The sequence below is a fragment of the Dipodomys spectabilis genome, unplaced genomic scaffold (assembly GCF_019054845.1).
Source record: "Dipodomys spectabilis isolate Male_0828 unplaced genomic scaffold, ASM1905484v1 ptg000318l, whole genome shotgun sequence".
Classification (NCBI taxonomy): Eukaryota; Metazoa; Chordata; class Mammalia; order Rodentia; family Heteromyidae; genus Dipodomys; species Dipodomys spectabilis.
In genome coordinates, this window is record NW_024870995.1 from 139800 (window position 1) to 153789 (window position 13990).

A 13990-nucleotide genomic window follows, 5' to 3' on the forward strand; every position below is an offset into this window, starting at 1 on the left:
AAGCCTGTACAGGGTTTGCATTTGTCACAGACCAATAGCACAGCTTGATATAGCAGTATGGACTGCAGAGATGAATAGGGAACATTGGCTGCAGACACCTTGAGCTCCAAACAAAAACCAATGTGACCTCTGAGTTTCATCTTGAATTTGAGGTCTGATTTTTAGGGAAAAAAAAAATCTTTTCTTCACATGTATACCTTTCATTCAGCAACAAGCTGTGCAGCTCAGAAATCCAGACAAACTTGTGGAATTGAAACCGCTTTATACAACTATTTAATTAAAAATAATAATGAGGGAAGGGATGACATTGTCCAGAAAGAAATGTACTCTTTACCTGTCTTATGTAACTGTAACTCCTCTCTACATCACAAGGAGGAGGGAGAGTTAGAGGAGGAATAGGAGGAGGAAGAGGAGGAAGAAGAGGAGGAGAAAGAGGAGGAGAAAGAGGAGAAGGAAGAAGAGGAGGAGGAGGAAGAGGAGGAGAAGGAAGAGGAGGAGGTGGCAGCAGCTAGATGTGGTAGCTGCTGTAATCTTAACTACTCAGGAGGCTGCTATCTAAGGATTGTAGTTTGAAGTGAAGTATATGAGACACTCATCTCGAATTAACCACCAAAGGCTTAAGTGTTAGAGTGCCAGCCATGAGCCAAAAAGCACAGGGACAGTGCCCAGGTCCTGAGTTCAAGCCCTAGGACAGTAACAACAACAATAGTAATAATAGAAACCCAGAAAAATGGTATCAAACTCTCCTGTAAAGTACTTGAGCAAGTGTTAATACATACAAACTGGGAATTTTGTCTAATGTTTCTTAAAAGCAAGTGGCCCAGACAGCCACATCAGTTCACTGAAGGTCTGGATATTATTATAACCAGACTGGCCTTTTTTGGGACAGTACTGGTGTTTGATCTCAGGGTTTGTGCTTGCTAAGTAGGTGCTCTACTGTTTGAAAGTATCTATCCTTTTTTGCTGTGGTTCTTTTTATAGGGTCATACTTTTTGCTTAGGCCTTGCTAGACCTAGATCCTCCTTTGGTTCACATTGTAGCTGCAATGATAGACAGGAACCAGCACACCAGCTTTTTCTGTTGAGATTAGGTCATGTAAACCTTTTTTTCCAAGGCTAACTTGAAGTCATGATAGTCATGATTACATCCCAACTAGCATCAGCCACCTACAATATAGTCCTGCCCTTTGTTTTAGAGGTAAATATTGTAATACTGGAAAATGAAATGAGTCACTGTATATATAACTAAAGCTTCAGAAAGACATAGCTGCCAACCTAGAAAGACACCCAACTAATTGGGAAAAGATATTTACCAGCAATATATAAGACAAGGGCCTAATATCCATTATATACAGGGAACTCAAGAAACTAAACCCTCCCAAATCTAACCAATCATTAAATGGGAAAGGGAGCTAAAGAGAGACTTCTCAGAGGAAGAGATAAAACTGGCAAAGGAAATGTTCATCATCCCCAGCTTAAAGGAAATGCAAATTAAAACCTCCCTGAGAAACCACCTTACCCGGGTCAGAATGGCCTATATCCTAAATTCAGCCAACGTCAAATGCTGGAGGGGATGCGCAGAAAGAGGAACCTCCGGCTCTGCTGGTGGGAATGGACACTAATACAGCCCCTCTGGAAAGCAGTCTGGATGGTCCTCAGAAAGGGAAGCACGGGGCTGGGAAGGTGGCTCATGCAGGAGGCCCTGGCTTCGATTCCTCAGCACCACATAAGCAAAAAGAAAAAAGCGGGAAGTGGGCGCTGGCCTTGAGCTGAAGAGCTGAGGGACAGCGCCCAGGCCCAGAGTTCAAGACCCACGACCCACAAAAAAAGACGGAAACCTCGGTAGAGGCAGCCGCTGGCGGGAGGTCAGATGGCTTCGCGGCCTTCCAGCCGTGGACGTCGCACGAGGTCCGGCGGGCGCACGACGTCGGGCAGGCGCCTTCGCAGTCCTGGCAGGAGCGGAAGATTCCGGAAGGAATGGAATGTTAGCGCGTCTATTTTTTTAACCCTGCAGTCGTTCCGGAACCCCTCCGCGTCTCCGTGGGCTGAGAAATCACTCCAGAGACTGGGACTCCGGCCTGGGCGCCGGCCAGCGCGGGTGCGGGCGCTCCGCGGGGTCCGGGGCTGAGCGGGGGCCGGGCCGGGCCGGGCCGGGCCGATCGGGCGGTCAGGATGGCGTCTTCCGAGACGGGGACGCAGCGGCGCTGAGGTCTCCCGGTGGCTCGGCCAGGGCGGCCCGGGTGCGCTCCCGGGCAAGGACCGGCGCGCCCCTCCGAGGTGCGCTCCCGGCAAGGCAAGGACCGGCGCGCCCCCTCCAAGGCGCGCTCCCCTCCAAGGCGCGCTCCCGGCAAGGCAAGGACCGGCGCGCCCCCTCCAAGGCGCGCTCCCCTCCAAGGCGCGCTCCCCTCCAAGGCGCGCTCCCGGCAAGGCAAGGACCGGCACGCCCCCTCCAAGGCGCGCTCCCCTCCAAGGCGCGCCCCCTCCAAGGCGCGCTCCCGGCAAGGCAAGGACCGGCGCGCCCCCTCCAAGGCGCGCTCCCGGCAAGGCAAGGACCGGCGCGCCCCCTCCAAGGCGCGCTCCCGGCAAGGCAAGGACCGGCGCGCCCCTCCAAGCCGCGCCCCCTCCAAGGCGCGCTCCGGGCAAGGCAAGGACCGGCGCGGCACCTCCAAGGCGCGCTCCCCTCCAAGGCATGTCCTCGGCAAGGACCCGTGCGCCTCCTCTAAGGCGCGCTCCCGGCAAGGCGCGCTCCCCTCCAAGGCGCGCTCCAGGCAAGGCGCGCTCCTCTCCAAGGCGCGCCCCCTTCAAGACGCGCCCCCTCCAAAACGCGCTCCCGGCAAGGCGCGCTCCCTTCCAAGACGCACCCACCTCCGTCTCCAGCTGCCACCGTCGCTTCCGAACGGGCGTCGTGATCCTCAAGTCCAGGTTTTCCGGGCCGGGGGAACCGGCGCCGCCTGCGCCCTACCTGGGCCCTTCCGCCCTCGGCCCCGCCACGCGCCACGCGCAGCGGGCTCCGCACAGACTCCTGGGGGTGGACGACCAGCGGGCCGGCGGCCCGCGGGCGGGAAGCGGCGGCGAGACCCGGGCGGGTCCGCGGGCGGGCGGGGCGCGGGGCCAGGACGCCGCGGCCTGCGGGCGCGGGGCCGGCAGGGGGCGCGCGTGGGGCGGGGCGGGGCTGCACCTGTGCGGCCCTGCGGGGCGCTGCGGGGAGGGGATCCGCGCCCCGAGGAGCAGCTGCGCGCCCCGCCCCGCGGGCTCCTCCCCGCCGTCGCGGCCCCCTGGCTGCTGCCCTGATGCGCGGCGCCCGGAACCGGGGCCGAGTCGCCGCCGCAGCTGCTGGGGCGCCGGAGCCGGGTGACGCCGCCGCCGCCCGTGCGCCTTCCGGGCCTGGCCGGCCCTATGGAGCCCTCGGAGGGCGCCGTTCCCGGAGGTGAGTGCGGATCCGCCCTGCGGCCGGCCGCGGCCGCCGCCCACCGCCCCCCCCCCCCCCCGCCAGCCCTCCCGCCCCCCGCCCCCCTCCCCGCCATCCCGCCCGCCCCCGGGGACCGAGGGCGGAGCCCGGCCGGACCCCCCCGGGAGCGGGCCCCGGGCTCCCGGAACGCGTCCCCGCCCCCCGGCCTGCCCCGCGCCCGGCCGAGCGCACCTCGCTGGTGAGACCCCTCCGGCCCGGCCCAGAATGGGGCGCGGAGAGCCGGGGGACCGGAACTGGGGTCCCGGCCGGAGAGGCCGCCCGCCGCTTCGGCGTCTGCTTTGTTCGCCCCAGACGACCCTGGGGAGCCGGGAGGGGTGGCCCGGGCGCAGGACGAGGCTGCGGGCGGCGGGCGGCGGCCGCGGCGGCTCGGCCCCGCACTGCTCCGAGGGCAGGCGGGCGCGGAGGGGCAAGAAGGCGGGCGGCAGGGCCTCCTATCGCCCCCCGTCCCTGCCCAAGGCCCTGCGGGCCGAGGTCACAGCCCCGTCCACGCCTGGCCCAAGCAGCCGGGCGACACCCGGAGGGGGCCGGTTCCGGGAGGAAAACGGCCAGACCCTTCTCCCGGGCTCCGTGGATGCTCCCGGAGCCACCCCGCCCCGCCCGCCGGCGCATCGCGGTCCCGGGCTGTCCACCCTAGAGCCCAGCGGGTGAGGAGGGCGGCCGCGCCCCTCCCGGAGCCCAGGGCCTGGGCGCTGCCGCGTGTGGGAGCGGACCCAGCGCTCCTGCTGGGGACCGCCGGGCGAGGGCTTTGGGGAGGCAGAGCCAGTTCGAAGCCGCACCGCGGACGGAAGGCCGTCCTGGCCCCGGCCGCCGCTCCCCGGCGGGGCGAGGCGCCCCTCTCTCCTTGGGCAGCCCCCGTTTCTGACTGTGTCGCCCCTGCCCAGGGCAGAGCCCGGGCGCAACCCGCGTGGCTCGCCGGGTCTGCGCTGCCCGGCACGAGGGACGGGCAGTGGGGACCGAGCCCACGCCATCCACCTTCCTTGGCTGGCTGCACTGTGCGCTGCCCTCCTCTCTGTGGGACTTCATGAGGCTTCACATCGGTAACTATGGCCGTCACAAGGCACGCACTTACTTCTGAAACTTTACCTTGAAGACCATGAAGCACACACATGAAAGTAGACACCTAGAAGCTCCGTGTACCACCTCCCAGCCCCAAACCCGCAGCAGGCCAGGCCAACTTTAAAGCAGTCTAGGCACGTTGTTTCATCAGTAGTCATTTAAGAAAGTAGCTCTCTAAAAATGACTTCTGGAAAACTACCCAAACACCGCTTTTGCACTTAGACAAATTAATACTCAGGGCTACCGGTAGACCCTCTACTACGAGAGCCAGTCTCCTTGCCCTTTTCCTTTAATTTTTGAAAAGTCTCCAATTTATGTCTGGGCCAGCCTGGACTCTATCCTCCTGTTTATGCTTCCTGAGTGGCTGACAGGCACATGACACCATGCCCAGCTTTCTACTGGTTGAGATGGACCTTGTGAACTTTTTTCTCAGATTGGTCTTGAACTGTGATCCTCTTGATCTTTTCTTGCTAAACAGGCAGGATTGCAGGTGTGAGCATTTAGATACCAGGCCTCTAACCCTCTTCAAAGTCTGTTAGAGAGCCTTCAGGGAGATCAAGAAGGACATGATCCTGCCCTCAGGAAGCTGAGTCTTAAGAGTGCCTAGCCTCCTTAAAATGCTAGAAGGAAAATCTGGATTCAGAGACAAAGGTGATGGGAAAGTAGGGTACATGTAGCTCCTGCCTCTGTGACCATCCCTTCCTCCCTAAAGCCATATTTTTTAACATTCATTCATTTCATTAGTTCAGAGGTACTCAGAGTAGTCAGGTCTGGAGAGCACAACAGGGAACGTGAGATTTGGGCCAAGTTGTTCAGTCACAAATGTGCTGAAAATAGGTCAGCAGCAAAGTACAAGTGGCAGCCATCAACCCTTGGGGCTGCCTTGGTGGGCAGGACATCTCTACTCTGCAGTCAGGGCAGCAGGAGCCCCAGAGAGGCCCAGACAATCCCCCTTAATAAGTGCTATGTAAGGACCAGGACATTGTGGGGTCCTTTGAGGGGCACCAGAAGCACCTGCTTCCTCTACTCTGCCAAGGGCCCTGAGTGGGACCAGTTAGCCAGCACCACCCTAACAGAGCCTTTGTGCCATGGTGGCTCTGCCCCTACCCTAGAAAGAGCAGCACATCTTGCCCATGGGAACTTCTTTTTCTAAGAGATTGCCACAAGGATGTAGACAGGCCTAGGTGATTTTTCAAACGAGCATTCATTATAGAACCTTGGGATCACCTCTTCACCATCCTCTCATTCACTTAGCAAACACATTTTAAATATGATATACTCTGGAACCAAGTATAGGTCCTGGGAATGCAGCAAACAGATTCTCCCAGAGTGTGCACTTCTAATACCTGAGCCCAAATGGTATTTGGCCCATGGTGTCTGATGCATGGTGAGTGCACAGCAAATATTAGTATATGGCCTTTCTCCCCCAGGTTTGCCCATTAATTCCAGCCAACATCAACCTTTGTTTCAATTGAGGGTTTTCACTGAGATGTAATTCACGTATCAAAAAAAAAAAAAAAAAAACTAACCCTTTAGCTAGATACCAATGGCTCATGCCTGTAATCCTATAAGTATTGCAGTTCAAAGCCAGCCTGGACAAGAAAATGTACAAGACTTTATCTACAATTAACCATCAAAAAGCCCAAAGAAGCCAGCTGCTGGTGACTCTGCCTAGCTACTCAAGAGGCTGAGATCTGATGGTTGCAGTTTGAAGCCAGCACAGAGAGAAGTCTGTGAAACTCTTAGCACTAATTAACTACCAGAAAAACAAAAGTGGAACTGTGGCTCAAAGTGGTAGAGCACTAGCCTTGAGCAAAAAAGCTTAGGGACATTGCCCAGGGCCTGAGTTTGAGTCCCATTCCTCCCCCCACCCCCTAAAAAAAAGCTGGAAATAGAGCTGTGGTTGAAGTGGTAGAATACCAGCCTTGAGTGGAAAAGAATCAGGGACAGCACTCAGGCCCTGAGTTCAAGCCTCTGTACCAGCACAAATAAATATAAATAACCCTTTAAAAGTATACAGTTCAGGGCTGGGAAGGTGGCTCAGTGGTAGAGTGCTTGCCTTGCATGCATGAGGCCCTGGGTTCGATTCCTCAGCACCACATATGCAGAAAAAGCTTCAAGTGGCGCTGTGGCTCAAGTGGTAGGGCGCTAGCCTTGAGCTGAAGAGCCGAGGGACAGCACCCAGGCCCAGAGTTCAAGCCCCACAACCAGCAAAAAAAAAAAAAAAAAAATTAAAATGAAAGTATACAGTTCAGTGTCCTTACTTTAGTCACAAAATTGTGCCATCTTCACCACTATGTAATACTGGGAAGGAAGAGAGAGAGAGGGGAAAAGTTGAGAGGTATTTGATTCATTCAACTCTGTGATACCATCGACTACTAAAATGGGAAAAGAACTGGGCTCAGTTACCCATGAAGATAATCCTAGCCACTACAGAGGCAGAGATAGGGAGGGCCACTTTAGGCAGAAAGTTTGAGAGAGTGAGAAGCTGGGCAAGCAGCAGGCACCTGTCATCCTAACTACAGGGAAAGCATAAATAGGAAGATCAAGAAACACAAATAGGAAGGTCGCTCAGGGGGATAGTGCATGAAGCCCTGGGTTCGATTCCTCAGCACCACATAAGCAGAAAAGGCCGGAAGTGGCGCTGTGACTAAAGTAGTACAGCGCTTGCCTTGAAGAGCTAAGCAACAGTGCCCAGGCCCAGAGTTCAGGCCTCATGACCAACAGGAAAAAAAAGAAAAAAAAAAGATAAAGGACTGGGGTGTGGCTCAAGTGGAATAAGGCTTGCCTGTGCACGTATCTAGCAAGCTCAAGGTCCTGAGTTCAAGGCTCCAGGTTCTTAAATTTTTTAATTTATTTTTTGTCATTCATGGGGCTTGAACTCTGGGCCTAGGCGCTGTCCCTCAGCTCTTCAGATCAAGGCAAGCACGCTACCACTTTAGCCACAGCATCATTTCCAGTTTTCTGGTGGTTAAATAGAGAGATAAGAGTCTCATGGGCTCTTCTGCTTGGGCTGGCTTCTAACTGCAACCTTTGGATCTCAGAATCCTCAGTAGCTAGGATTACAGCCATAAGCGACCAGCTCCTGGCTTTTAGAATCATTTTTTAACAAGGCCACTCTGCTTGGGACCAGAAGTTTGTCCCAGGGCTATACCATGTGATTCCAGAAATCAAAGGAGGAATGATAGTATTCCAGCAAAGCCCTTCTCCCTCCACCCCAAACCCAGTGTAAGATGGACACTTTGACTGAGGTTCCAAGGACCAAGACAGGAGTACCAGTGAGGTCAGTGCCAAGTCTTCCACCTACATGTTGTTCTCATTGGCCACCCAATAAAACCAAGTAGACCCCATCCCTTTCTTCTCCCTCACACAGTGGAGTCTGTCCTGAGAATGTGCCCATGTCCCTCTGCCTCATCCTCAGTCATCTGACCCTATCTCAGTTCTCCCTGCCTTAGATGCAGTCTGCACTCCCTCCAGGACCTCTGCACACACCTGAAGGCAGGAACTGGCAGAGTTCCTTCTCAGCTTTAGAGGACTCCACTGCATGTAGAGTCCTCTAGGCAAAAGGGACTGCATCCCAGGCTAAGCCTGACAGGCTTTCAGTCTGGAAGGTGATCCTGACTACCCAAGGAATATAGGACCTACCCTGCCAGCACCAGCTGTCCTTATTCAGAAGGCCAGGAGTGCCCCATCTCTGAAGATGGGACTCTCGTCCCTTACCTTTCTCAGCTCAGCTGACATACCTCCAGACCCAGGTGTCCTGCCTGGAACCTTCCAGACTCCTGGGCCTAGGTCAAAGGGGAAGGCAGGCTAGTCTCTAACTAGTAGCTGTCAACACTGCAAACCCGGCCCGCTGTCCCCTTGCGACCCTCCTGGCAGCAGCTGCTGCGCCGGATGGCAGCCAGGGCTGCCAGAATACACTCCACAGGGTCATGCTCCACCACACAAGGCCTTCTTTCACCCAGGTTCATCCTGAGCACCTTCTTGGGTGTGGGTCAGGCAGGCAGACCCTTCCCATGAAGGGCCTAGAAACCAGCAGGAGAGGAAGATGGAGGGTCTTGGGAGAGATCCTTGGAAAAAGGGAGAAGATAATGGGATAGGATAACAGGAAGGCAGGTACTTACTCTGTCTATTCTCTTGGGGAGTTACCACCTTCAAAATACCCTGCTGTGCCTGGTGCTGGTGGTTCATGCCTATAATCCTAGCTACTCTGGAGGTTGAGATCTAAGCCAGACTGTACAGAAAAGTCCATGAGGGGCTGGGAAGGTCGCTTAGTGGTGGAGTGCTTGCCTCATGTGCCTCACATGAGGCCCTGGGTTTGATTCCTCAGCACCACATACACAGAAAAAGCTGGAAGTGGTACTGTGGCTCAAGTAGTAGAGCGCTAGCCTTGAGCTGAAGACCTGAGGGGCAGCGCCCAGGCCCAGAGTTCAGGCCCCACAACAGGAAAAAAAAGTCCATGAGATTCTTATCTCCAATCAATCAGCAAGCAGGAAGTAGAGGTATAGCTCAAGTGGTTAGAGCCCCAGCCTTGAACAGAACCCTGAGTTCAAGCTCCAGTACTGGTCTGCACGCGCGGACACACATGCTGCTTTAGGAGATGCATGATTTGTGAATGGAGTCCACTAGGCAATGGAAAGAAACGTGTTTTGTGCAAGACCAAAGGACTGTCTGCATACCTGCAAGACAGAAAAAGATAAATGTGAAAAAATGAGCAATTATATTTGGTCAAGGTTTTATAGAAGTAACCTGGAAGAGCATTCACCCAGTGTGACATGTGACTGGTAGAGAGGGATGGTGGATGGCAGGGCTACCACTTTCTACTTTATCTCTTTTCATTGTGAATGCAAATGTCACAGGTTTGTTCTGTGACAGTGCTTGGGACTAGAGCACTGCTCCTTGGCTGTGTTGTACTCAAGGCTGATGCTCTGCACTTGAGCCACAGCTCCAATTCTGGCTTTTTGGAGGTTAATTGGAGATAAAAATCTTATGGACTTCCCTATCTGGGCTAGCTTTGAACTGCAATGCTCAAGTCTCAGCCTCCTGAGTAGCTTGGATTATATAGGAATGAGCAACCAGAGCCCTCTTCCTCCTACACCAGAGGAAGGACAGGAAAGCTGACACAAAAGCTCATAAATGAACCTGCATTGGATCTGGGCTGACCAAAAACCTGAGATATGTGGGAATACTAAGGGTCTGAACTGATTTGCCTATTGTGGAATTCCTGCAGTAGGACAGCAGCCTGATGCTGTAGTACTGAGAGTGGTCTGCATATACATTCTCATCACCTCCATCTCAGGAAGGCCTGAGTGGAAGAAATGGCTTCTCTGCCCCCTTTACTGAGGCATGGGTCTGCCCAGTGACCTTCTAGTCATTGCCCAGTAATGAGTTGACAAGTTTTCAGGTCCTTCTGAGACTTCCTTGATCTTGGGGAGTGGGAGAGTCCTGTCAGACTCAAAGTGACACCATGTGTTGGTTGCAGAGATTATTAAAGAAGCTGCCCTGGGTGTCTCAGCCCATGGATCAGGGGACACTTGCCATACACCTGTGGTGGAGGAGGAGGCAGGCATCCCAATACCAGCACCAGGGCTCCTGCAGGTCACTGAGAGGAGGCGTAAGTATCAACAACCAGCCCAGCATCCTGGGGGGCCCTGTCTCCCCAGAGAGCCACGCAGCCAGTGGGGGGCGGGGCGGGCAGGGATGGCAACAGCGCCACAGAGCATGGTCTGGGCTCAGCACTGAGCACAGAACTTTTATAGCTGTGCCTCAGCTGTACTGCCTGCACAATGGAAGATCCCAGAAAGTGTTCCAATATTGAATGTGCACAGATGATCGTCTGACTCCAGGTTTGCCCACATCTTAGTCTGTGCTGGCTTTACAGAGAAAGTTCTGGCTCACCCGCTGGCTGTGGGGCTTCCAAGCAATCACATCACTGTGGGGTGACTATGCCTCCTTCCTCCCCGCCTCCAGAGCCCCTGAGCAGCGTCTCCTCTCTGGAGGTCCACTTCGACCTACTGGATCTCACTGAGCTGACCGACATGTCTGACCAAGAACTCGCCGAGGTCTTTGCAGATTCTGATGATGAGAATTTTACCAATGAATCCCCAGCAGGTGAGGCTGGCATGGGGCTTGGAGGGATGAGAGGCATAGGAGGTGGCCTGAGGAAGCCCATGCTGCTGCTCCCTCAGGACCCACTATGAAAGTTTCACACCAATCTTGTTTAAGTGCTTTTCACTATCACACCATATAATTCACTATATATATTTTACATTACAAATTATCTAATGGGGATTTATCTCCCATTACACGAACCTCTCCTTAGCCTTACTTTGCAAGTGAGCAATAAGAAGCAAAGCTGCTGTCCCTTCAAAGTAGCACTGGAAATGAAGTCAGGCCAAGCACAAGGTGGGATGGGGCATGCTGAGCAGCCCTGGCCCCTCTGTGGATGCCGAGGAAGCACGGTCATTTTCCAGAGCTCCAAAATGAGTGTGGGAAAGGCCAGCCCCAGAAGTCTCCTTTGCCCTTCCTGTTCATCTCACACAGGCAGAGCCCTGACGTGTTGTCTCCTCACGCCTCCCCCACAATTGCTAGTCAGAGTAGGGTTCAAGTGCAGTCTGCAGTCTGTCTCCAATATGGCCAACTATCAGCCTCAGGCTGAGGGAGGGAGGGCAAAAAACTCAGCCTCCCCATTAGCCTGGTTCAGCTTCTGTTCTCTGACCTCCAGGCCCAGTTTATTTTTTTTATTTATTTTGGGTCCGGTCGTGGGGCTTGAACTCTGGGCCTGGGCGCTGTCCCTCAGCTCTTCAGCTCAAGGCTAGCACTCTACCACTTGAGCCACAGCACCACTTCCAGCTTTTTTTCTTTTTGCTTATGTGGTGCTGAGGAATCCAACCCAGGGCCTCAGGCATGCAAGGCAAGCGCTCTACCACTGAGCTACCTTCCCAGCCCCTCCAGGCCCAGTTTAGAACCTGAGTGACGCATGGCCCAGGATAACTCCCCACCACCGTACCCCTCTACCCCTCCCCAGCATACCAGGCCCAGGCTTGAACCAACAAATGTACATCTAGTGCAAGGTTAAGGTATGCACACACATACACCCCTCCACCCCCACCCAAGGGCTCACAGAATGTACCTTGTCAGCAGACCAACTGCTCACATGCTCCCTGTGAGGGCATGTCACATGGGGGTGGGGGCACCCTGCGTGTCCCCTGGGAGCTTGAGTATGTCAGAAACAGGAAGACCCTGGAACCGCGCTCACGGGCACCCTTGCCCCAGCTGTTCTGTGCGGAGGGTGGCAGAGGGTCGGGAAAGGGGTCCAGCCACACAGCCCACACTGAGATGACGTGAATCTGTGACAGGGTGGAGCTTGGAGGCTGACTACATCACTGGTGGGGTTGGGGGGGGAGGGCGGTTCTGGGGAGACCCCACACCCTGTTGTCTTGACAAGAGCCAAAGCTAGGCTCCCGAGGGGAAGGGGTGGCAGTTGCATCCACAGAAGCCCCCAGGAGATCGGCAAGTAGAACAGAGCCACCATGTGCCCGCCCCAGCCTCTGACCTCTCCTGTGTCCCCACCAGGTCTGCAGCCATTGCCCCGGGCAGGCTGCCTGCGCTCCCCCTCCTGGACAAGAGCAAGGGCTGAGCAGAACCTGGAGAAGCAGCCCCTTGGAGACCTGGAGCGGCAGAATGCAATTGTAGACACTTTCCTCACTGTGGAGGGGCCCAAGGAGGACTAGTGGTCCAGCCTTCCCTGGAGCCACAGGACCAGGCCGACCACCACTGCGATGGCAGCTCGGGATAGTCCTCACCCCAGGGACATCTCCTCCTACCCAGGACTCCAGCTGTTTGCCTCCTGACACCACATCAGGCCCCTGGGCACCCAGCACAAGTTTAGCCCAGTGGCCTTGCATCCAGCTGGTTTCTGCACCCTGGACCAGGGACGACACATGGAGTGACTGCTCTGGGTAAAACCAGAGTAGACAATGGTGAGCCTTCTGGAAACTCGTCTATAGGACCAGTGCTCTTGTCTGCCACCGATCCCCAAATCAGGCTCAGCGTGAGACCAAAGCCTGTGAGGGACACTTCAGGAACCCCTCAGCAGTGTTTCCAATGTGTTTCCTCAGACCTCGGCTTGGAAATGGGAGGTGGGTTTGGGGGTGACTTCTGGCATGCTCTGCTGTCCAGCCAAGCATGTGGGAGGGTGGGTTCGTTCCCAAACTTTCCAGATTAATTTCAATCCTGCCCTTTTCCTGTGCCACAGACAGGCACCACTGGTTCCAGGTCCACTTCTCCTAGTTATGGTAAATGACAGCTGAGAGCTGGAGGCCTGGCCCACCTCCTCCCTAGCTCAGAACACCAAATACCATCAGACTGCCTCAGAACCTGTGACAGCTCCTAACCTGGGGGGGGGGGGATCCACTTTCACCCTTTCCTGCTGTCTGTAATACATACTTGTGCCTGTCCCCCACTGTCCAGTTGTATGGGCCACCCAGTCTGTCAACTCAGTAGGAGACTCTGAGACCCTGAGGGTCTGTGTCCTGGGAACCCAAGGATGTGCAGGGGAGGCAGGACCAACCAGCTGCTCACTCTGTGGTGAGATGTTAGGACACCCAGCTAAGCCTTTTCCAGTTACTGCTTTTTATGTGCTAAAGGGCACTGCTGATATGACCATGAACCAGAAAATGGTTTTGAAATAAAGGTTTAAGCTTGCTCTTTGTCCCCAAGCCAATCTTCTCTACCCTTTTCTCCACTAAAGCCTTTCTGGAGAAGGAAAACAGGCTCCTGATCCTCTCACTGGACTGTCCTGCGGAGATGCCCCAGGCATACCTTGGGCTTTTGCTGTGTGCAGTGGCCATCAAGAGGCTCTTTTCTGAATAAAAGTCCAGTTCCTGCCTGACCAAGTCTCCTAAAACGTAAACCATCTCTGTTTCCAAGACAGAACACAGCAGCTGTCTCTTTCAATCTTACCATGGCAGCTGTGAGCCTCTGGCCATACTTTTGCTAGCAAGGTTTCTCCCATTCCCAAAACCCCAGTCCAACCTCCTACTGCAGCTACCGTAGAGCCATTTATAGAGTGGGATTAGAGCTTCACCACCAACTGAAGACCTAATCACGGTTCTTCTTTCTAGCGAACAGCAGGGTGCCATGGAGGGCTCTGCTAGACCGTGCTATATGCTGTCCGATTGGGTGATACACTTCAGCAATGTGTACACTGGATTTCAAGTTGCTAAGGAAAGCAAAAAAAAAATTTTTTTCCCTGTTGGTCATGGGGCTTGAATGCTGGGCCTGGGCGCTGTTCCTCAGCTCTTCAGCTCAAGGCTAGTCCTCTACCACCTGAGCCACAGCGCCACTTTGGTTTTCTGTCAGTTTATTGGAGGTAAAAAGTCTCATGGACTTTCCTGCCCGGGCTGGCTTTGAATCTCAATCTTCAGAGCTCAGCCTCCTGAGTCGACAGCAGTCTCAGCAAGTC

General features: G+C 54.9%; 1 protein-coding gene across 1 annotated transcript; it reads left to right on the forward strand.

Moving 5' to 3' along the window:
* The first annotated feature begins 3329 nt into the window (after positions 1-3329).
* On the forward strand, positions 3330-13433 carry Dbndd1 (dysbindin domain containing 1). The gene is made up of 4 exons (XM_042702252.1): positions 3330-3426; positions 10007-10138; positions 10495-10635; positions 12100-13433. The coding sequence occupies exons 1-4, from the start codon at positions 3396-3398 to the stop codon at positions 12255-12257; spliced, it is 462 nt and encodes a 153-aa protein (XP_042558186.1). The 5' UTR covers positions 3330-3395; the 3' UTR covers positions 12258-13433.
* The last annotated feature ends 557 nt before the right edge of the window (positions 13434-13990 follow it).